The following is a 21,769-nucleotide window of genomic DNA, read 5'->3' as shown; positions in this document are numbered from 1 at the left end:
GGAAGATTGAAAAGGGTTACAAACTTCCTAGCACCACAGTATGCAAATTATAAGGTACTTATACAGTCAACTTACCTCCTTCCAAAATATTATAAAGACAAAAGCAATGCTTTTGCTGTATATTTGGTTTGAGATCAAAATGTAGGACATTGGCACCTTTGGGGGAAAATATTTTTTGGTGTACAAAATATGAGACTACCGTAATTTCCGGACTATTAAGCGCACCAAATATAAGCCGCACCCACTGAATTTGACAATACATACGCCGCACCTGTTTAGAAGCCGCAGGTGTCTACACTGAAAACTAATGAACTTTACACAGGACAGACAGTGCCTGTAACACGGCTTGTTTTTAAACAGTAACCTACCAAGAAAGTCATATTTCACTGTCCTCCTCCTTCCTTTCACAACAATTTCTCTTGAGAGTTTATCTTTTAGCATCGTCGTGCGTTTAAAAAAAAATAAACCTTTTTTCTCCCGATGCCGTGCAGCTCAGAACACAGGTGAGGTGCGTTTTTTTTTTTTTGTTTCCGTTCGATAATTTAATTGGTCTAATGTTATGGGGTTCAGTTTTTTGGCTTGAAGTTTGTGAAACCGGGAAAAACCCACGAAAAATTCATTAATAAGCTGCTTCGTTGTTTAGACGCGGGGTTTAAAACGTGGGAAAAAAGTAGCGGCTTATAGTCCGAAAAATACGGTAAATCTCTATCATGCAAACAAGAATATGTAAACATATTCTAGAAATGCCACTGTCTTCTCTGGGTGAAAGTTGTGCATGAAAAGTGTGCATACAGCGCCACCCCGCTGCCTGCACTGGGGAAACAGACTACAGCCTTATTCTGCTTCAGCCTCACTTTTCTTCAACAGTTTTGACCACCCCAACACACTCACACCTCATTGTACTGCACTGAGATGTTTTGTGGCCATCAAATTCATGACCTTCATTAAAATTCGACATCTCCTCTGTTTAAACATTTGTTTTATATTTTCGATTGTAAATAAAATAAGATTTACAAATTATTCGATTCTGCAATTTTTCCAATTTTGTTGAAATTGGGGTTATATTTTTAGTCGAGATTAGTTACATGCAACAGTTGTTGCTTAAGTAGCCACGGCCACTAATAAACAGCATCAGTTCATCTTGGTGTTGATATTCAAATTCTGCACAGTGGCTGGAAGGCTTTTGGGTCATTCCTCTTGCAGAACAATGGGCAGATCACTGTGATTCTGGTGGAGGAAAACATTTCCTGACTCAAAAACACCCCGAAGAGACTTAATTATTCAAGTCTGATTACTGTGCAGCCCATAGGAGATGTTCAAGTATACTTTCATGGCACTTTCATTATCGAGTAAACTTTCATACACCTTTATCAAACCAATCTGTCATTAGTTTGCTATGCATGTTAATGTACATCCCCAATTCCTCAAATAAAACGCATGTTAAAGTATTTACAACAAACGTAAAGTGTGTATAAAATGTAAATAAAAATCTTCTGTCCATGTACATCTGTGAACTTAGGTGTTTTTCATTTCACGACAAACAAAATGTTTCCAATTGGTTGAACGTCTAGAGTGCAAGCAGGCCCTATTATAGTAAATTTAGTATGGAGTCAGCATTGTCTTGCTGAAATATGCACAGCCTTCTCTGACAAAGTCGTTTTCTGGATGGATCTTTCTGCTCTAAAACCTTTATCTGCAGCTCAGCATTGATGCCTTACCAAATGTGCAGGCGGCCCATTTTACAGGTTTTAATGCTCTCACATACCATCAGAGATGGGACATTTTGAACTGAGCACAGATAATGAGCCCCTGCATTAACCTGCTTTCGTGGATGGCAAACTGTTCACAGACAATGATTTCTGGAGGTGTTATTGAGCCCATTACAGTGATCCATTACAGAATCGTTACTTTTTTTAAAGAGCCTGAAGTCAAGTCAAGAAGCTTTTATTGTCATTTCAACCATATATAGCTGACGCAGTACACAGTGAAATAAAACTGAAGACTATTAAGTGTCCTCGCCACATAAAGTGGCCAGTAAACCTGTTATAACACGACAAAGTGAACAAAATTGAACAGTAGCCAAAATGTAAACAAAATGTGCAAAAGAGCAATATAGCAGCAGTTCAGGAAAGATGTGCAAAAAACAGCATGTAAACGGCAAGGTCACTGACATACAATATTGATTTTTGCCCTTATCCCTTGAGCACAGAGATTTCTCCAGATTATTTGAAACTTTTAATATTATGTACTGGAAAAGATGAGATTTAAATATTTTGCAATGTTATATGTTGGCCATTATTCTGAAAATGTTCCACAATTTGTAGTAAAAAAAAAAAAAAAAACTTTCATAGATTGGTTAAAAAAAAGAAAAGTGGATTACAGTGTTTTTGTATTGCTGTTCTATTTCTGCTGTTCTACTTCAAATTTCACACTCTTCTTGTCTTGTAATAAAATGTGCAATAATCTTAGATTGACCACCAGGCCACACACTCATAGGTGTGATACCTCCAGCATTATATTAGCCAGTGTTTGTTTTACTTTTTGTCTCAGGTATATTGTGTATAAGAAATGGTGATGTTTGTACATTCTGTATAATAAGGAATTACATATGTTGTGTGTAAAATATACATTTAGTCAGCCCACCACAGGCATATTGTCTGTTAGATGCCTACATTTCTGGTTGATGAGATTATCAGTAACAGCTTGATGGTGTAGCTAAAGTTATTTCTAGACCCAGCAGGTAAATCTTATGGTATTTCTGTCTCAAAAGAAATACCTGGAAAGATGACTCAAATGATGAAGATGATGAGGAAGAAGACAGCAGTTCAGAGAGTGAGCAGGAAGAAAAAAAAGTTAGATCCAGACGACTTCCTGCTAGAAGGTAAGAGTGTAGCGAAACATGGCCTGATGGCCTTTAGGCAGCTCAAGTAGTATTTTACAATGAATAATTTGTTCACTCTTTAAGGACAAATATAAATAAGAAATTACTGTGGCTTAATTTTCACCCCTTCGCTTTGGCCTGTATTAATCCCTTATGTTCTATTCATTTCAGAATAACAGTTACATTTAATAATTAACTAACTGTTAAGTAAAATTCGAGTATGTCTCAATTTGTAATTCCAAACGTGAATAAATAGTACAATTATGCATTATTATGTATTTTGAGCTGGGAAGGATGTACTGCAATTTAGAGCAATAAAGGATGGAGAGGGAAATGTGTTGACTAATGAGGAGAGTGTGTTGAGAAGATAGAGGGAGTATTTTGAGCAGCTGATGAATGAGGAAAATCAGAGAGAGAAGGTTGGATGGTGTGGAGATGTGAAGCAGGATGTAGATAGGATTAGTAAGGAGGAAGTGAGAGCAGCGATTAAGAGGATGAAGAATGGAAAGTCGGTTGGACCAGATGACATACCGGTAGAAGCGTGGAGATGTTTAGAAGAGATGGCAGTGGAGTTTTTAACCAGATTGTTTAACAGGATTCTGGAAGGTGAGAAGATGCCTGAGGAATGGAGAAGGAGTGTGCTGGTACCGATCTTTAAACATAAGGGAGATGTGCAGACCTGCAGTAACTACAGGGGAATTAAGTTGATCAGTCACACCATGAAGTTATGGGAAAGAGTAGTGGAAGCCAGGCTGAGAGAAGAGGTGACCATCTGTGAGCAACAGTATGGTTTTATGCCGAGGAAGAGCACCACAGATGCCTTATTTGCTTTGAGGATGTTGATGGAGAAGTATAGAGAAGGACAGAAGGAGCTGCATTGTGTATTTGTGGATTTAGAGAAAGCGTACGACAGGGTGCCGAGAGAGGAGTTGTGGTATTGTATGAGGAAGTCAGGTGTGTCAGAAGTATGTGAGGGTGGTGCAGGACATGTATGAGGACAGTGTGACGGCAGTGAAGTGTGCAGTAGGTACGACAGACTGGTTCAGGGTGAAGGTTGGACTGCATCAAGGATCGGCCCTGAGCCCTTTCCTGTTTGCAGTGGTGATGGACAGGTTGACGGACGAGGTCAGACAGGAGTCTCCCTGGACTATGATGAGGTGGAGAAGGTGGAGGAGTTCAGGTACCTGGGGTCAACAGTGCAAAGTAATGGAGAGTGTGTTGGAGAAGTAAAGAAAAGAGTGCAGGCAGGGTGGAGTGGGTGGAGAAGAGTGACAGGTGTGATTTGTGATAGAAGAGTATCTGCAAGAATGAAAGGGAAAGTTTATAGGACTGTGGTGCGACCTGCGATGTTGTATGGATTAGAGACCGTGGCATTGAGTAAAAGACAGGAGGTGGAGCTGGAGGTAGCAGAGCTGAAGATGTTAAGGTTTTCATTAGGAGTGACGAGGATGGACAAGATTAGAAATGAGTTTATTAGAGGGACAGCACATGTAGGATGTTTTGGTGACAAGGTGAGGGAGGCGAGATTAAGATGGTTTGGACATGTGCAGAGAAGGGACATGAATTATATTGGTAGAAAAATGCTGAAGATGGAGCCACCAGGTAGGAGGAAAAGAGGAAGGCCAAGGAGGAGGTTCATGGATGTGGTGAGGGAAGACATGCAGGTAGTTGGTGTGAAAGAGGCAGATGTAGAGGACAGGGTGGTATGGAGATGGATGATCCGCTGTGGCGACCCCTAATGGGAGCAGCCGAAAGAAGAAGAAGATGATGTATTATTATTATTATAAACCCTAACGCATAAAAGGGCATTAATGGGAACATTAAAGAAGGTTCTTTAAAAAAGTAACTAAAAAGCTGTTTGCAAACGATTGCAAGCTGTTTCAAGGCCACTGGCTAATGAGACCGTGTAACAAGGGCCTAAATAACGCTACACTGTGATATACAGATATATAGGGGAAGCAGAAATGTAAAAGTGTCCCAGAGTAGTAGTTAAACATTAAGACATTATTTGTGACTTTTTCAGGCCTCGGGCCAAATCATCTACAGCCAAGCAGCATCAACCTCATAAGGGACGGAAACAGAGGAAGCAGGAGACATCGGAGGAGGAGGAGGAGGAGGATGATGAAGATGAGGAAGAGGATACGCCAAAAAGACTGACACGGAGAAGAGCAGCTACGAAAGTTAGGTAAGAGCAATGTTGTTCCCTTGTATTCAAGATCACTTACACATCTTGCAGGGTTATTTATTTTTACAAAAGGAAAGCATGAAGTTAAATGGTACAATTACAGCTTGCTTACTTTTGAAAATCTTAAATGTAAAAAAATATATATATTTTATTAATACCCACTGTAAACATATAAAGGTGCATGGTCATTGCAAAAAATGCAATGTCTTGGAACATATTCAAGAGCACTATTTCATTGCCTACTTTAGTTATCTGTTCATATTTTTCTTTAATGTTAGCATTTCTAATCAATTATAATAAAAGCTATGTTTGTCTGGGCTTTTTTTTTTTTTTTAATGAGTGTCTACTGACTGCAGTTACAAGGAGGACCAGCATGATTTTGAAACTGACTCTGATGACCTGATTGAGATGGCAGAGGGGACAGAGGATGTGCAGGATGATGACAGTGAGACCATTGAGAAAGTCATGGACATAAGGACTGGCAAGAAAGGAGGTGAGAAAAAGAGGTTCTTATGTTCTCGATTATATCAGTTATTGAAGGTTTGGAAGCTTATTTTCTCTCATGTTTTATCTTTGATCTTACCCAAAGTAATAGTTAATTTGTTCAATCAAATAAACAATGTACAATGGTATCAGTTCGATCATGAAGGCTTGATTCATGCCTTCTCCTCTGAACAATAGACGTTGAAATATTTCTTCCACTTGAACTCTAAGAAATCTTTTGCAGCAGAGGTAGCTTTTGGTGTTACTTTCCTGGGACAGTCCTCATGAGAGCTTGTTTCATCATGGTTTTGGAGACTGCACTGTATGGTATATTTAAAGTTCTTGAGATTTTTCATATTGTCTGACTTAGTTGTAGTATCACTAATAGGGCTATTGACTCTGTACTTACCCTTTCCTCACAAGACAAATGACTGGCTAAAGCATATTAAGAAGCTAAGAAATGTCACAAATTAACTCTTGCATTTCTCTCCGTTGGTAGTGTCTTGCTTTACCACCTCTTCTCCCTGAAACCGCACCCCTCCACTGCCCTCCCTCTCATTCACACAGATGTACTCTGTCTTACGCCTACTCACTTTCATTCCCCTTCTCTCCAGCACGTACCTCCACCTCAGGCTCTTCTCTCCCTGCTCCCTACTCTAACCACAAATCACAATATCACAGATGGTCACCTCTTCTCTCAGCCTGGCTTCCACTATTCTTTCCCATAACTTCATGGTGTGAATGATCAACTTAATTCCCCTGTAGTTACTGCAGGTCTGCACATCTCCCTTATTCTTAAAGATTGGTACCAGCACACTCCTTCTCCATTCCTCAGGCATCCTCTCACCTTTCAAAATCTTGTTGAACAATCTGGTTAAAAACTCCACTGCATCTCTCCTAAACATCTCCATGCTTCTACCGGTATGTCATCTGGTCCTACCGACTTTCCGCTTTTCATCCTCTTAAAAGCTGCTCTCACTTCCTCCTTACTAATCCTATCCACTTCCTGCTTCACCATCTCCACACCATCCAACCTTCTCTCTCTTTTTTTCCTCGTACATCAGCTGCTCAAAATACTCCCTCCATCTTCTCAACACACTCTCTTCACTTGTCAACACATTTCCATCTCCATCCTTTATTGCTCTAACTTGCAGCACATCCTTTCCAGCTCGGTCCCTCTGCCTGGCCAATCGCTACAAATCCTTTTCTCCTTCTTTAGTGTCCAACTTCTCCTACAGCTCCTCATATGCCTTTTCTTTGGCTTTTGCCACATCCCTCTTCACCTGCTGCTGCATCTCCTTGTACATCTCTTTGTACATCTCCTTGTACTCCTGCCTACTTTTCTCATCACTCTGTTGATCCCAATCCTGTTTCTCCAACCTCTTTCTCCTTATGCTCTCCTGCTCTTCCTCATTCCACCACCACATCTCTTTGTCTTCTTTTCTATTTTCTATTTTTAGAAAGTACCTTTCTAGCTGTCTTCCTTATCACTTCTGCAGTAGTTGCCAAATCATCCAGCACCTCTTCACCACCACCGAGCCCCTGTCTGACCTCTACCCTGAACCTCACACTACACTCTTCCTCCTTCAGTTTCCACCATCTTATTCTTCTTTCAGTCTTTACTCTCCTCCTCCTCTTCTTCACCTCTAAAACCATCCTACAGACCACCATCGGATGCTGCCTAGCTACACTGTCTCCTTCCAACACCTTACAGTCTCCAATCTCCTTCAGGTTGCATCTCCTGCATTGAACAAATTCCACCTGTTTGCACCTTCCTCCTCTCTTATACGTCACCCTATGATCCTCCCTCTTCTTAAAATAAGTGTTCACCACTGCCATTTTCATCCTATTAGCAAAATCTACCACTATCTGCCCGTCCACATTCCTCTTTTTAAAACCATACCTACCATCACCTCCTCATCATCTTTGTTCTCTTCACCTACATGCCCATTAAAGTCTGCCCCAATCACCAATCGTTCATTTCTACACCATCTACCACTTTATCTAATTTACTACAGAATTTTTCCTTCTCCTCCATCTCACAACCCACTTGTGGAGCATAAGCACTGATGACGTTTATCATCACCCCTTCAACTTCCAGCTTCACGTTCATCACCCTATCAGAAACTCTCTTCACCTCCACTACACTCTTACTGTACCCTTCCTTTAGAATCACCCCTACACTATTTCTCTTTCCATCCACACCATGATAGAACAGTTTAAATTTGAGTATGCAAGGTATACATTTTGTAAATCAACATTTGTATCGTTTTTAATGATAATTGCAGATGGCAAGTTTACAACCATGCTTAAAAAATACAGACATTTGTTTTATTGTGAATATATAAGCATCTAGTATATAACTGATTTAATTTTATATAACAATTAGATTGTATATGCAAAAATTAAATATACAAACATTGAAAACAAGCATTTGAACATAGTAAAGCCGCAGTCAAGATAACAGGCTTAATAAAAAAAAGGAAAAAAATGTGTGCACAAATTTGTGTATAAATGCATAAACATTATCTGAAAACTATAACATTTAATTTACTGCTGATGTTATTTGCTACTTTTAGATTTAGTGTTTGTTCGCCCCGCTTTATTTAAATCCATCACTATGTTAGGAGCGAGGTAATTGCACAACCTGATGCTTGCGACTCATGTCAACAGATCCAGTGCGACTGTCCCAAAGTTAGCAAACAGTTCACACAGTAGCACTTCGTTAAAATATAATACTTTCACACGATGAGTAAATACAGTTTTTGCTCACCGTGATGTTTTGCCTTCATCCATGACACCAGTGTATTTTCTTTTTCCCAGCTGCTGGTTGACCCTGTACTCCACCATTTCACAAGTGACTGTGTTGTCTAGTTATCATGCTAAGCCATAACTTATCGATCATTTGTTGCAGCCCACGTATTGTGTAACAGACATTTCCTATACATGACGAGAGTTTAGTTGTGTACAACCTAGGCTAAATTTACAAAATACAGTTAAAGTGGGAACTTCCCAGGAGTCATAGGTTGTATAGATAATGATCACCTATTCCCATTAAGTCTCCCTCTACTCCAAATTTCTATGAAGAGCATGATTTCAAATCAAATCTTTTGTGTGTGACAAATAAAATTATAATTGTTTTATTATTATTTTATTTGTCACATACACAAAAGATTTGATTTGATTTGAAATCATTAGAAATATTTCAACATTTTTGAGTCATGCTTTTTTTTAAATCTACAAATGCAATAATTAATCTCAAATGTTTTTTTGTTATTGCATTTCAATTTGTAAAATGTGTTTCTTTTAATTTAAAACAATTAGCCTGAGAATTATCTCCAAAGTCATTTTTGCACCCCCCTGCAAAAAAAAAAAAAAATAAAAGAAATAAAAGTAACATTTACTCTGACTACATTACATATGCTTTGAATTTTTTATTTTTTTAGTTGTTTATTTTATGTTTACTTATGTGGGGTTCTCCTGTTCTTGTTTTCAGATTAGGCTCTTGCATTTTCAAATTTAGCAGGGGGCAGGGAGCAGCATCACTGGTCCACTAGTTTTAGATTGACAGCTCACTCCAGTGCGACTTGTGTGTGCTGTGACTCCTACTGGAGTAATTTAAGAATGTTTGGAACAATAATGCAATTCTGAATGTTTAAATATAATATACACATTGAGATATACTGTACACTGATAATAAGAGTAAAATTTTTTGTATTGTACAAAAAACAAAACAAATAAAAAAAAAATGAATGTAAGTGGTAGCTCAGTGGTGAAGGTGTTGGACTTTTTATCAGAAGGCTGAGAGTTAAAATCTCTGCACCAATAAACTGTCATATAAGGGTGGATAAGGGTGTCTGCCAAATTTCAAGAAATTCGTTAAAGCTAAACTGATGTCAAAATTTTTTTAAATAAATTAAACCGTCATTTCTTTAGACAATATAAAAAGCATAAACGCTTTAACTTGCATTTGGTTATAAGATTTAGAAATTGTATCCCTATAAAATTGGTGGTTTTTTTTTATTTTATTATACTTAACATTTTAAGTATATTAACGTTACATTCTTTTTTCTTTTTTTTTTTTTTTTATAAACAAATTGCATCTTAAAAAAAAAAAAAAAAAAAAAAAAAAAAACATATCATTTTTCATCATGGTCGCTTAGTATTACATAACTGACCTCTAAATGCTTGCACAAAGGGGATGTAGTTTGTTTATAAGCAGTTAGTTCAGTCTAAATATGGCCAGTGAAGTAAAATACATTTAAGGTCTTCTCCTTGCTTAAGTCCTTGAACTCTGTTCAGAAAACTACCTGCTATTGTCTCATCACTATTTTAGATTGTATATAAATTCTGTGGTGGATAAAAAAAAAAATCTGTCTTTCTCTTCACAGCTACCGGGGTTGCCACTACGCTTTATGCTGTAGAGGCCAACGGACAGCCCATAGCAGATTTTGAGTCTGAAAAGGACGAAGGAGAGACTCAGTTCCTTATTAAATGGAAGGGCTGGTCCTACATTCACAACACATGGGAAAGTGTGGACTCCCTCACTCAGCGAAAGGCCAAAGGGATGAAAAAACTGGAAAATTTTAAAAAGAAAAATGAGGAGCTCAGTGCATGGTGAGGGGATTTTTACATACATTTGTTTGAACTTTAGAAATTTATTTCTTGTTATTTAAACTGCCTTAACTTTATTTTTTTTTTTATTTTTTTTATTAATTTAATTTTTTTCTAATGACTTGAATTATCAATAAGTGTTCCATATAGCTCTTGAAACAAGGTTTTATAATTAAATCCCACAATTTGGTCACGTTTAGGTTGAAAAAAGCCTCACCAGAGGATTTGGAATATTACAACTGCCAACAAGAGTTAACCATTGATCTGAAAAAGCAGTTTCAGATAGTGGAGAGAATCATTGGTATGTACAGGAGGTATTAAATGATTATGCTGAATCATGGAATTGTCTGTAGAGATTTCTCTCTAAATTTGTGATTTTGGAATTTTAACGTTTTTACAGCAACGAGAACAGGGAAGTCACAAGTGCACTCTGATTTTACCGGTAAGTACTTAACACATTTCAAATGATTTTTGTAACCAAAAAACCCCCCTACAAGCTAGTATATTTAATTAATGTCATGTTTGTAGGACAGTGATTCATTTGACATTTTATAATTACAAAAGTGTAAATGTATGTGACTTTGAATAATTTAATTAGTCAAATGCTTTAGTCCATTTACCTCCCTTGCAACAGCGGATAAGACCACATCTAACGAGCCTGAATACTTGTGTAAGTGGATGGGTCTGCCCTATGCAGAGTGCACTTGGGAAAATGGTGCCTTAATAGGGAAAAAATTCCAGTCTTGCATAGATAGTTTCAACAACAGGAATGTCTCCAAGACTATCCCCTCAAAAGACTGTAAGGTGAGAGACTTATATAAGCATTTTCTTATATCTTAAATCTATTTATAGTTCTCTTTTTTGCTACTTGTATGGCAATATTATGCTGTCTTAATATTTCTGATTAAAATGGGTTTGCATCTAATCAGTAGTTTTTTTATCTTGTATTATGGCAAATCAGAATGACCTTGAATGACTCTGTTCTTTAACTTTTTGAAGGTGTTAAAACAGAGACCCAGATTTGTGGCTCTAAAGAAGCAGCCCTCTTATATTGGAGATGAGAACTTGGAGCTGAGAGACTACCAGTTAGATGGACTGAACTGGCTTGCACACTCTTGGTGCAGGTACTTTAAGTGCTGTACTTAAGACTTTTACTTTTTTTTTCATGTTATAAAAATAAATTATTTTTATATATATTATAAATACAATTTTATAATGAACTTTTAAATTAATCAGTTGCATTTCTGTAGACTTAACTGTCTTGTATACATAAAACAAATACATATTCATGTTGTGAAAACTGCTTTAAATATGTAGCTTAGCCTTTGCTTCTTGTACACTATTATTTTAATTCTTTCAATTAAAAAAATATTTTTATACACAAATTATCTAAATGTTATGTATGTAATCATTATACCATTATACCCATATTTCACCCTTCCTCTAACTGTTGCCAAAAAATTTGAGGCACATAGCTTTCAAGAATGCTGTAAGATTTTGCTTTGCCATGATTGGCATGAAGGATGTTGAGTGGCTTCTTCAGCAACCTGGCTACAACCCCACTAAAGATTTTGTGATAATTTGCTCATCTTGCCCAGTGTCGGTGCCTGACTGCTACTGATTTTGTGGCAGAATGCACACAACTTTTCAGAGCCACATACTATGTTCCAGGGGGAAAAAATTAACAGATTTACTTTGCTAATTTGTACACAAGGTGGTTATAAAACGTCTGCATATCTCTGTAAAATGTCAGGTTTGCGATGAAAAGAAAAATGGAACCAAGATAAATCATGACAAATTGCAACCTACAATAAGTCATTTTAGTGAAAAGAAATTAAAATTTACAATAACATTGTTGTTTAAGTGCCCACACCCAAAACTAATACTTAGATACTTAGAAGTATCTTTAGATTTTATAGCAGCATGTTTGAGTAAAAGTCAGTCAGTTTGGCACATCTTGACTTAGCAAAAAATTTGCCATTCTTTAATGCAAAAAGCCAGTTGAAGGCTAATTCAAAACACAATTCCAAAAGGTTACTCTTATTCTGTCTCCAAATGTTACTTTATAATTCTCTCTTCAAATGTTATTCTCTCATTCTTGCTCCAAAAGTAGCATCATATTTTAACCTATGAAATATACAAGGCAAGATTATGTAAGAATAGTAAGAACTTAAGGCCCGGCAAAATTCAAGCTAACAGTCGGCAGTCTGGTAATGTTGGAGGGGTTGAGTGCCAGCCACCTTTAGTTTTTTAGGACAGCATCAATTGTTTATCGGCTAATTCTGCCTGTCGAATCAGCGGCGGAGTGTCGAGGAGACGGGTTCTGAGTTTCGACAGCAAACACGCTGTCATTTTTGATCTTGTCTTAGCAACTTAGAAATCATGATTGAAAAAAATGCTTGCTTTATATATTTACTGTTCTAACTCTTCCTGTTTGGATGCTGAATACAGACTAGTAAAGAAGAGTTAAGTTCTTTCAAGCAAGCGCAGAACGTACATGAACGGTTTGGTGTGTCAGATGCACCTACCTAATAATCGGCCTAAATTGCAGCGCAATCGGCCGATTCATTTAAAAAAGCCAAAAAATCGCCCGATTAATCGGTCGTCAGATCAATTTTGTCGACCTCTAGTTTAGAGCTAGACTCTTGCTGGATTCTTGCAAGATTTAATTTGTTTGGTGAAGCCATTCTTTTTTTATTTAGATGTGCTTTAGTTCATTTTCATGATAAAAGGTAAAATTCCTTTTCATCTTATATTTACATTTACATTTGTGGCATTTCCCAGATGTAATGTATCTTAAGTGTTTAAGGTGAAGCTAAATTTTTTTGCCAGAACTGTCTGGTATTTGAAACTAACTATTATTCTCTCCACCCTGATTAAAGCACCAGTGCTGAAGAAAAGCAGCCCCAAAGCATGATGCTGCCACTTCCATGCTTCACTGTGAATGTTGTTCATTTGGTCTTTCATTTCGTGCTAGAATATCCTCGGGTATTATTATCAAAACATGTATTTTATTGCATTTTAAAAAAAAAAATTTTTTTAAAAGGCTTCTGTTTTGTTACCCTTCCATATGCAGTGGGGCAAATAATTATTTAGTCAGCCATCAATTGTGCAAGTTCTCCCACTTAAAAAGACGAGATGGGTACACTTCAACTATGAGAGACAAAACGAGAAAAAAAATCCCAAAAATCACAGTCTAATTTTTAAACAATTTATTTGCAAATTATGGTGGAAAATAAGTATTTGGTCAATAACAAAAGTTCATCATAATACTTTGTTATATACCCTTTGTTGGCAGAGATCAAACGTTTTTTGTAAGTCTCCACAAGGTTTTTACACGCTGTTGCTGGTAGTTTGGCCCATTCCTCCATGCAGATCTCCTCTAGAGCAGTGATGTTTTGGGGCTGTCACTGGGTAAACCGGATTTTCAACTCCCTTTAAAGATTTTCTATGGGGTTGAGCTCTGGAGACTGGCTAGGCCACTCCAGGACCTTGAAATGCTTCTTACGAAGCCACTCCTTCATTGCCCGGGCGGTGTGTTTGGGATCAATGTCATGGTGAAAGACCCAGCCACGTTTCATCTTCAATGCCCTTGCTGATGGAAGAAGGTTTTCATTTAAAATCTCATGATACATGGCCCCATTCATTCTTTTCTTTACTTTCCTCGTACATTTGCAGAAAAACAGCCCCAAAGCATGATGTTTCCACCCCCATGCTTCACAGTAGGTATGGTGTTCTTTGGATGCAACTCAGCATTCTTTCTCTGCCAAACACAACAAGTTGAGGTTTTACCAAGAAGTTCTATTTTGGTTTCATCTGACCATATGACAATCCTCTTCTGGATCATCCAAATGCTCTCTAGCAAACTTCAGACTGGCCCGCACATGTACTGGCTTAAGCAGGGGGACACGTCTGGCACTGCAGGATTTGAGTCTCTGGTGGCGTAGTGTGTCACTGATAGTAGCCTTTGTTTCTTTGGTCCTAGCTCTCTGCAGGTCATTCACTGGGTCCCCCTCGTGTGGTTCTGGGTTTTTTGCTCACCGTTCTTGTGATAATTTTGACCCTACTGGGTGAGAGCTTGTGTGGAGCCCCAGATTGAGAGAGGTTACCAGTGGTCTTGTTTCTTCCATTTTCTAATAATTGCTTCCACAGTTAATTTTTTCACACCAAGCTGCTTACCTATTGCAGATTCATTCTTCCCAGCCTGGTGCAGGTCTGCAATTTTGTTTCTGGTGTGCTTTGACAGCTCTTTGGTCTTGGCCATAGTGGAGTTTGGAGTCTGACTGTTTGAGGTTGTGGACAGGTGTCTTTTATATTGATAACGAGTTCAAACAGGTGCTATTAATACAGGTAACAAGTGGAGGACAGAGGAGCCTCTTAAAGAAGTAGTTACAGGTCTGTGAGAGCCAGAAATCTTGCTTTTGTTTTGTAAGTGAACAAATACTTATTTTCCACCATAATTTGCAAATAAATTCTTTAAAAATCAGACAATGTGATTTTCTGGATTTTTTTTCTCATTTTGTCTCTCATAGTTGAAGTGCACCTATGATAGACATTACAGGCCTCTCTCATCTTTTTGAGTGGGAGAACTTGCACAATTGGTGGCTGACTAAAAATGTTTGCCCCACTATACACATGAAATATAGAATTTATGAGATTTCTTTCTATTTGTTTTTTTAACACCTTTCCAATGCTTAATGGTGTGTTCATTTGTTTTTAATTACATTTTTTAAACCCTCTTCTAATAAATATTTTTTAATAATGAGATCCATACCTGCTTTAAAATCTCTGTGTCCCATGGCTTTTCTAATTGAATGTGATCAAGGTGATGTCAGAAAATCCTATAAGAACATCTATTAATCATTCACTTTAATTGTTTGTTTTTCTATTTAATCTATATTTTGCAATTTTATAATAAAGGTGGAAAAGGTTCTGACATGATTTATCTTGGTTTAATTTTTTTACACCACAACAAACTGCCATTTTAAGGGGTCTGTAGGCTTTATATCCACTATACTTAGAGAGAGACCCATCAGTTTGTAAATTCTGAGTTTGATTGTCTGTGCCAATCGCTAATGTGGTTCAATCATGTTGTTTAGGTGTAACAGTGTTATCTTAGCTGATGAGATGGGCCTGGGGAAGACCATCCAGACAATTTCATTTCTTTCCTACCTGTTCCATCAGCACCAGCTGTATGGGCCCTTCCTCTTGGTTGTTCCCCTCTCTACACTCACATCTTGGCAGCGTGAGTTCAGTAATTGGGCTCCTGACATGAACGTTGTGGTCTACCTGGGGGATGTTTTGAGCAGAAAGACGGTACAAATGCACTTGAATGTTCATGGATGTTTGTTGAGTATACAGTTATTATATAAAAAAAAGTATAAATGTTTTTGTTTTGTTACCTGTTTTTGTGTGTGAGACTGATACTTTAGTTTTATGTATATATATTTTACAGATTCGTGATTATGAATGGATTCACCAGCAGACCAAAAGAATTAAGTTTAACACACTTTTGACCACATATGAAATTCTATTAAAAGATAAGGTGATGAATATATTCTGTAAAAAACACAAAATCCTAACTTTTATATGTGTGCATGTAGCTGAATTTTTTTTTTTTTTAAGTGTTTGCTTTGAAAACAGCAGTTTTTGGTCTTTTTATTGCAGGCTGTTTTGGGGAACATAAACTGGGCATTTCTTGGGGTGGATGAAGCTCACCGGCTGAAGAATGATGACTCTCTGCTGTATAAAACACTAATAGATTTTAGGTCTAACCACAGGCTACTCATAACAGGAACACCATTGCAGAATTCACTTAAAGAGTTGTGGTCCCTCCTGCACTTTCTAATGCCTGACAAGTAGGTTTTACTCTGCTAATTGCAGTTTTACCTAGGTTAGAATTTCACCATCTACTGAGATGCAACATTTTATATTGTGGATTTTTTTTTATTTGTGCCAACATCAACAACAGATGCCAAGTGATTCACGGTTATTGAAGAATTTTATTAACATACAACTAAAGTAGACAAATGAGATATAAATTAAATATTGTTGCTTTTTAGGGTTTCATCTGGACTTTAGATAAGATTTTTAAATGTTTCTATACCAAATTTTCTGCACATTTGAAAGCTAGACCTTTGCTTCGTTTTTAGGTTTGAGTTGTGGGAGGATTTTGAAGAAGAGCATGGTAAGGGCAGGGACAATGGCTACCAAAGTCTGCACAAAGTGCTTGAGCCCTTTCTTCTGCGGCGTGTTAAAAAGGATGTGGAGAAATCGCTGCCTGCTAAAGTGGAGCAGATACTCAGAGTGGACATGTCAGCCGTACAGAAACAGTTTTACAAGTAGCTCCTTCTTTGTATACACTTTCTAACCTCAAGTTTTGCTTTTGAGATATAGCCCTTTTTTCTTATTTAAAAAAAAATAAAAAATTCATCTGTCATTTTTTAATTTAAGGTGGATTCTGACACGGAATTACAAAGCCTTATCTAAAGGTACTAGAGGCAGTTCCTCTGGTTTTCTCAACATTGTTATGGAGCTGAAGAAATGCTGTAATCATGGCTTTCTCATCAAGCACCCAGATGAGTGTGAAAATGAGAATCCTCAGGAACATCTGCAGGTATATGTTCTTAGGGTGACAATCTGCTTTATAACCTTAAATTATTTTAGATTATATTTTGGTTCAAATTTCAACACTAATATGAACTGATTTTTTTCCGGGGCAGGCACTTGTTCGTGGCAGTGGTAAACTTGTGCTCTTGGACAAATTGCTAACGAGACTGAGGGAACGAGGCAATCGTGTGCTTATTTTTTCTCAGATGGTCCGTATGCTGGACATTTTAGCTGATTATCTGGCCATGAAACGCTATACTTTCCAGGTATGTTGGTATGATATTTTTCCTCCAGTAAATTTATTTTAAACTTTGACATATACAGTTATTAAATTTACCAATGTTCTCTGTGCTAAAACTTATTTATGTTTTGGTTTTTAGACTGGGTTTTGAATGGTAGTTAGATGGTATGTTTGTAGTTATGTTTGCGAAACGATTTGGAAAGGATTGCATCTATATTTTGAATAGTGCTCTGTTTATCTACTGGTTATTTTTTAATATGGACTGGAAACACTTTTTTACACTTGTTTGTAGAACAAACCCCAACTTGAATGCTGATGTATTGACTTCCTTTGTGGCTCCTTTTTCTTATTTAGAGACTGGATGGCTCCATCAAGGGAGAGCTTCGGAAACAAGCACTTGACCACTTTAATGCAGAAGGTTCAGAGGTATGTACCATAACTGGATGGCTATGCCTTTTCACACAGTTTTGGGTGGCATTGTGATTGACTCTTTGTATCTGGGGAAAGATATATTTCATTCTTTTTATTTATTTATTTATTTATTTTTAATCAAAATACTGGTAAATATAATAGGACCAGCGTATGAGATTAGGGTATGGTTATTGCCTTTGTTTGTCAGTATGTTTAGCATTTGATCATTAGAGTGACTATACACAACAGGAAAGACACAAGACAAAGGTGACAGGGGAACTAAGACTCACAGAGGCAGAAGAAAATGGACAGTACCAAAGAAATTAACTTGAGTAATAAGATAACCTAACAAAAGGCAAACAAACTGGCTGGCTACTCTAGGCTAAGCTAACAAAGGGGTGGTACCTGCCCTCTAACCTAGGGTGTCTTGGCTTTCACAAGAATGAAGGTGCATGCACAGTCTTACAAAAGCAACACTGATATCTTAACACTGTTACTGTGCTTAATTTTCATCTGCTCCAGGATTTCTGTTTTCTCTTGTCCACTCGTGCTGGAGGACTGGGCATCAACTTGGCCTCAGCAGACACTGTTGTCATATTCGACTCTGACTGGAACCCTCAGAATGACCTGCAGGCCCAGGCCAGAGCCCACAGAATAGGCCAAAAGAAACAAGTAATACTCCTTATTCATGAAACTTACAGAAACATTTTGACCGTGTCATTGGGGTATTACTACACTAATGTGCATTTTCAATTCTGTTTAGGTTAATATTTATCGTTTGGTCACAAAAGGCACTGTGGAAGAGGATATTATTGAAAGGGCAAAAAAAAAGATGGTGCTAGACCATCTTGTAATACAAAGAATGGACACCACTGGAAGAACAATACTAGACAACAACTCTGGCAATTCAAAGTGAGCTTTTGTTTTATTTTTCTCCTATAGCAGAAAATGTGCTCATTGTTGAAACTAAATAAAAATTCCATTGTATTCTCCTTAATTACACTGGAACTGTTTCCAGTTCAAATCCTTTTAACAAAGAGGAGTTGGCTGCTATCTTGAAATTTGGTGCCGAAGATCTGTTTAAAGAACCTGAAGAGGAGGAATCAGAGCCACAGGTATTCATTTATTATTAATCAGTTTTAAGTGTAGACTAGGGGATGCATTGCGGAACATATAGTCCGCCACTTAATATGTTCCTGTGGGAACTTATTAAGATTTTACGTAAGTTTGTTTAGTCTCCGCCTTCTAATGTTGTGTAGTGTCACTGTTTTGTTAATTATTATTATTATTTAACTTTAAAACATAAACAACAATTCCAGGAGTATAAAAAAGGAAATAGAGTTAGCGCAGTGTCACGGTGGCTACTTAATCTGTAGCCAAAATGCGACTTGTGGTGATTTTGTTTTGCGCATGCATGTATATGTGCCACTTCTGGCAATATGGATTCTTTGGCTTTTGCTTCAAGAATTTCTTTTAAAAGAAGAAAATCCTTACAATTCCGCATTTTGAGGGAGTGAATGAATGAAGGATGGAATGAATGAAGACATTTTGTTAAAGTCTGCTGAAAATAAGCAGAACATATCTTTAGAAAATTAAATATTAAATGTAACACACACACACACACACACACACACACACACACACACACACACACACACACACATATATATATATATATATATATATATATATATATATATATATATATATATATATATATATATATATATATACATACATACATACATATATACATAAAAATATATATATACATATATACATAAAAATATATATATAAAAATATTAGTAAAAGATAACACCAGTGAACACAACATACAGTTTTGAGGGAAAACAAAATCCAAAACTACATGGCTCTGTGTGAAAGTGTTTGCCCCCTTGTTAAATTTGTGGTTTATTACAATTTCTCCAGCCACACCCAGGCCTGATTACTGCCACACCTGTTCACAATCAAGAAATCTCTTACATAGGATCTGCCTGACAAAGTAGACCAAAAGATCCTCAAAAGCTAGACATCCTGCCGAGATCAAAAGAAATTCCGAAACATATGAGAAAAAGAAAGTGATTGAGATCTATCAGTGTGGAAAAGGTTATAAAGCCTTTTCTAAAACTTTGGGACTCCAGTGAACCACAGTGTGAGCCATTATTCACAAATGGCAAAAACATGGAGCAGTGGAGAACCTCCCCAGGAGTGCCGGCCGACCAAAATTACCCAAGAGCACAGCGACGACTCATCCAAGAGGTCACATAAGAAAGCGACTGGGCAAAAATGGTCTGCATGGGAGAGTTCCAAGACGAAAACCGCTGCTGAGCAAAAAGAACATAAAGGCGTGTCTCAGAAAACATCTTGATGATCCCCAAGATGAACCATGAATTCTGCTGTTTACTAAAAAAATCTTGAAGGAGAATGTCCGGCCATCTGTTAGTGACCTTAAGCTGAAGAGAACTTGGGTTCTGCAGCAGAACAATGATCCAAAACACAGCAGCAAGTCCACCTCTGAATGGCTGAAGAAAAACAAAATGAAGACTTTGGAGTGGCCTAGTCAAAGTTCTGACCTTAATCCTATTGAGATGCTGTGGCATGATCTTAAAAAGGCGGTTCATGCTCAAAAACCCTTTAATGTGGCTGAATGGTGAAAAAGTGGAGCAAAATTCCTCCACAGCGCAGTAACAGACTCATTGCAAGTTATCGCAAACAATTGATTGCAATTTATATATATATATATATATATATATTGTTATGGCAGAATACATGGTTTGATAAATGTGTCAAACTGATTTGCATTTTGTTTATTATTTAATAGATGCCATGATAACCTTTTAAACATAGTTTAGTTCAACAGCAGTATCTCTTGATCACCTTTCGAACTATATATACTGTGTATGTGTGTGTGTGTATGTATGTATGTATGTATGTATGTGTATATGTATATATATATATATAATGTGTGTCTAAACTTAATCAATTAAATCAATTGCTCAATTAAATCAATATAATTATTTATATATATATATATATATATATATATATATATATATATATATATATATATATATATATATATATATATATATATATATATATAATGTGTGTCTAAACTTAATCAATTAAATCAATTGCTCAATTAAATCAATATAATTAAAGGGAATACAAAACATAGCTTTTTTATTATTATTATTTTTCTTCCTAGGAAATGGACATTGATGAGATCTTGAGGCTTGCTGAAACAAGGGAAAGTGATCAAGGTTCCAGTGCCACAGATGAGCTGCTGTCGCAATTTAAGGTATGCTAGAAAATGTCTGTAGGTCTTGATGAATTTAAATATTTAGAAAGATAAAACATTGTACAAAAAATGTGTTAACTTTGTCAGGTGGCCAACTTTAACATGGATGAGACCACATCAGAGCTGGAGGAGAAGCCCGTGCGGAACTGGGATGAGATAATTCCAGATGATCAGAGAAGGCGCGTAGAGGAAGAGGAGAAACAGAAGGAAATGGAGGATATTTACATGTTGCCACGGAGCAGAAGCTCAAATAAAAGAGTAAGTTGTCACTTTATTGAGGCTTATAAAATAGGTGCCTTACACTGATCATCCATATCCATGAAACCTATTATTGTGTGTGTGTGTGTGTGTGTGCGTGCTGGGGTCTAATCCTTTTAGGCAGGGAGTGGTCTAATCCCTTGAGCCATCAGATCACTCGCTATGTTCCTTTTGTCTCACGTGTACAGTGAATTTTAGGTTCATCTGTTCTCTTTTTTTGGACAACTTTTGGTAGGTGTCAACCAGTGTATACTGGAAACACCCCAAGACCTGTCATTTCGGAGCTGCTCTTATCCTGTCATCTAGCCATCACAGTTTGAGTTGCACAGATCCTTACTCTTGCCTATTATCTAGCACCAGCCTCATCTTCAAAAACTGACAAGAACTGCTTACTTGCTGGCTTATATATTCCATCTTTGATGAGAGCTGTTGTTATTAAATAATCAATCTTATTTATTTCACTTGCAAGTGCTTTTCATGTTATACCTGATTGCTCTATTGCTCTTACAAAGGATAAGGGATAAAACTTCTTCGATTAGGTTTGGTGTTTTTGTAGACAAGTGTTACACCCAAAATTTTCTAAACAATGTACAGTACTTTGTTTCATAAATCCTTTAGAATTTGTTGTCTTCCTATCTCTCTACCTATATTTTTTACTTTAGTATCTAAACCCACTGATATTATAAATGTGGACACCTGAATATCACACTCATGTAGGCCTTGACCAAAGTGCATCCAGAAAATAAATTTTTCCAGAATGTAATATATGTGGTAGCTTTACATTA

The 21,769-nt window shown here is 37.0% G+C and overlaps 2 protein-coding genes across 6 annotated transcripts in view; both read left to right on the top strand.

The window, feature by feature from the left end:
• The window catches only part of LOC310732306 (uncharacterized protein), a 1,052,581-nt gene that overhangs the window by 695,613 nt on the left and 335,199 nt on the right, over nt 1-21,769 (top strand). The window lies entirely within an intron of this gene.
• The window catches only part of chd2 (chromodomain helicase DNA binding protein 2), a 77,524-nt gene that overhangs the window by 37,222 nt on the left and 18,533 nt on the right, over nt 1-21,769 (top strand). For 2 of the 4 annotated variants that reach the window (XM_083552579.1, XM_083552580.1), the window contains 20 exons: nt 2,771-2,881; nt 4,905-5,066; nt 5,423-5,559; nt 9,941-10,166; nt 10,364-10,464; nt 10,564-10,605; nt 10,798-10,967; nt 11,163-11,287; nt 15,263-15,479; nt 15,619-15,708; nt 15,831-16,021; nt 16,316-16,504; nt 16,617-16,779; nt 16,886-17,038; nt 17,368-17,439; nt 17,947-18,096; nt 18,188-18,336; nt 18,443-18,539; nt 20,634-20,726; nt 20,814-20,984. In XM_083552579.1, the coding sequence (XP_083408705.1) occupies nt 2,771-2,881; nt 4,905-5,066; nt 5,423-5,559; nt 9,941-10,166; nt 10,364-10,464; nt 10,564-10,605; nt 10,798-10,967; nt 11,163-11,287; nt 15,263-15,479; nt 15,619-15,708; nt 15,831-16,021; nt 16,316-16,504; nt 16,617-16,779; nt 16,886-17,038; nt 17,368-17,439; nt 17,947-18,096; nt 18,188-18,336; nt 18,443-18,539; nt 20,634-20,726; nt 20,814-20,984 (2,809 nt within the window). The remainder of the gene's footprint in view (nt 1-2,770; nt 2,882-4,904; nt 5,067-5,422; nt 5,560-9,940; nt 10,167-10,363; nt 10,465-10,563; nt 10,606-10,797; nt 10,968-11,162; nt 11,288-15,262; nt 15,480-15,618; nt 15,709-15,830; nt 16,022-16,315; nt 16,505-16,616; nt 16,780-16,885; nt 17,039-17,367; nt 17,440-17,946; nt 18,097-18,187; nt 18,337-18,442; nt 18,540-20,633; nt 20,727-20,813; nt 20,985-21,769) is intronic. The other 2 variants (XM_083552581.1, XM_083552582.1) reach the window with 1 other exon arrangement.

This window comes from Silurus aristotelis (genome assembly GCF_946808225.1).
Source record: "Silurus aristotelis genome assembly, chromosome: 10".
Taxonomy (NCBI): Eukaryota; Metazoa; Chordata; class Actinopteri; order Siluriformes; family Siluridae; genus Silurus; species Silurus aristotelis.
This window is presented reverse-complemented; position numbering and strand designations above follow the sequence as displayed.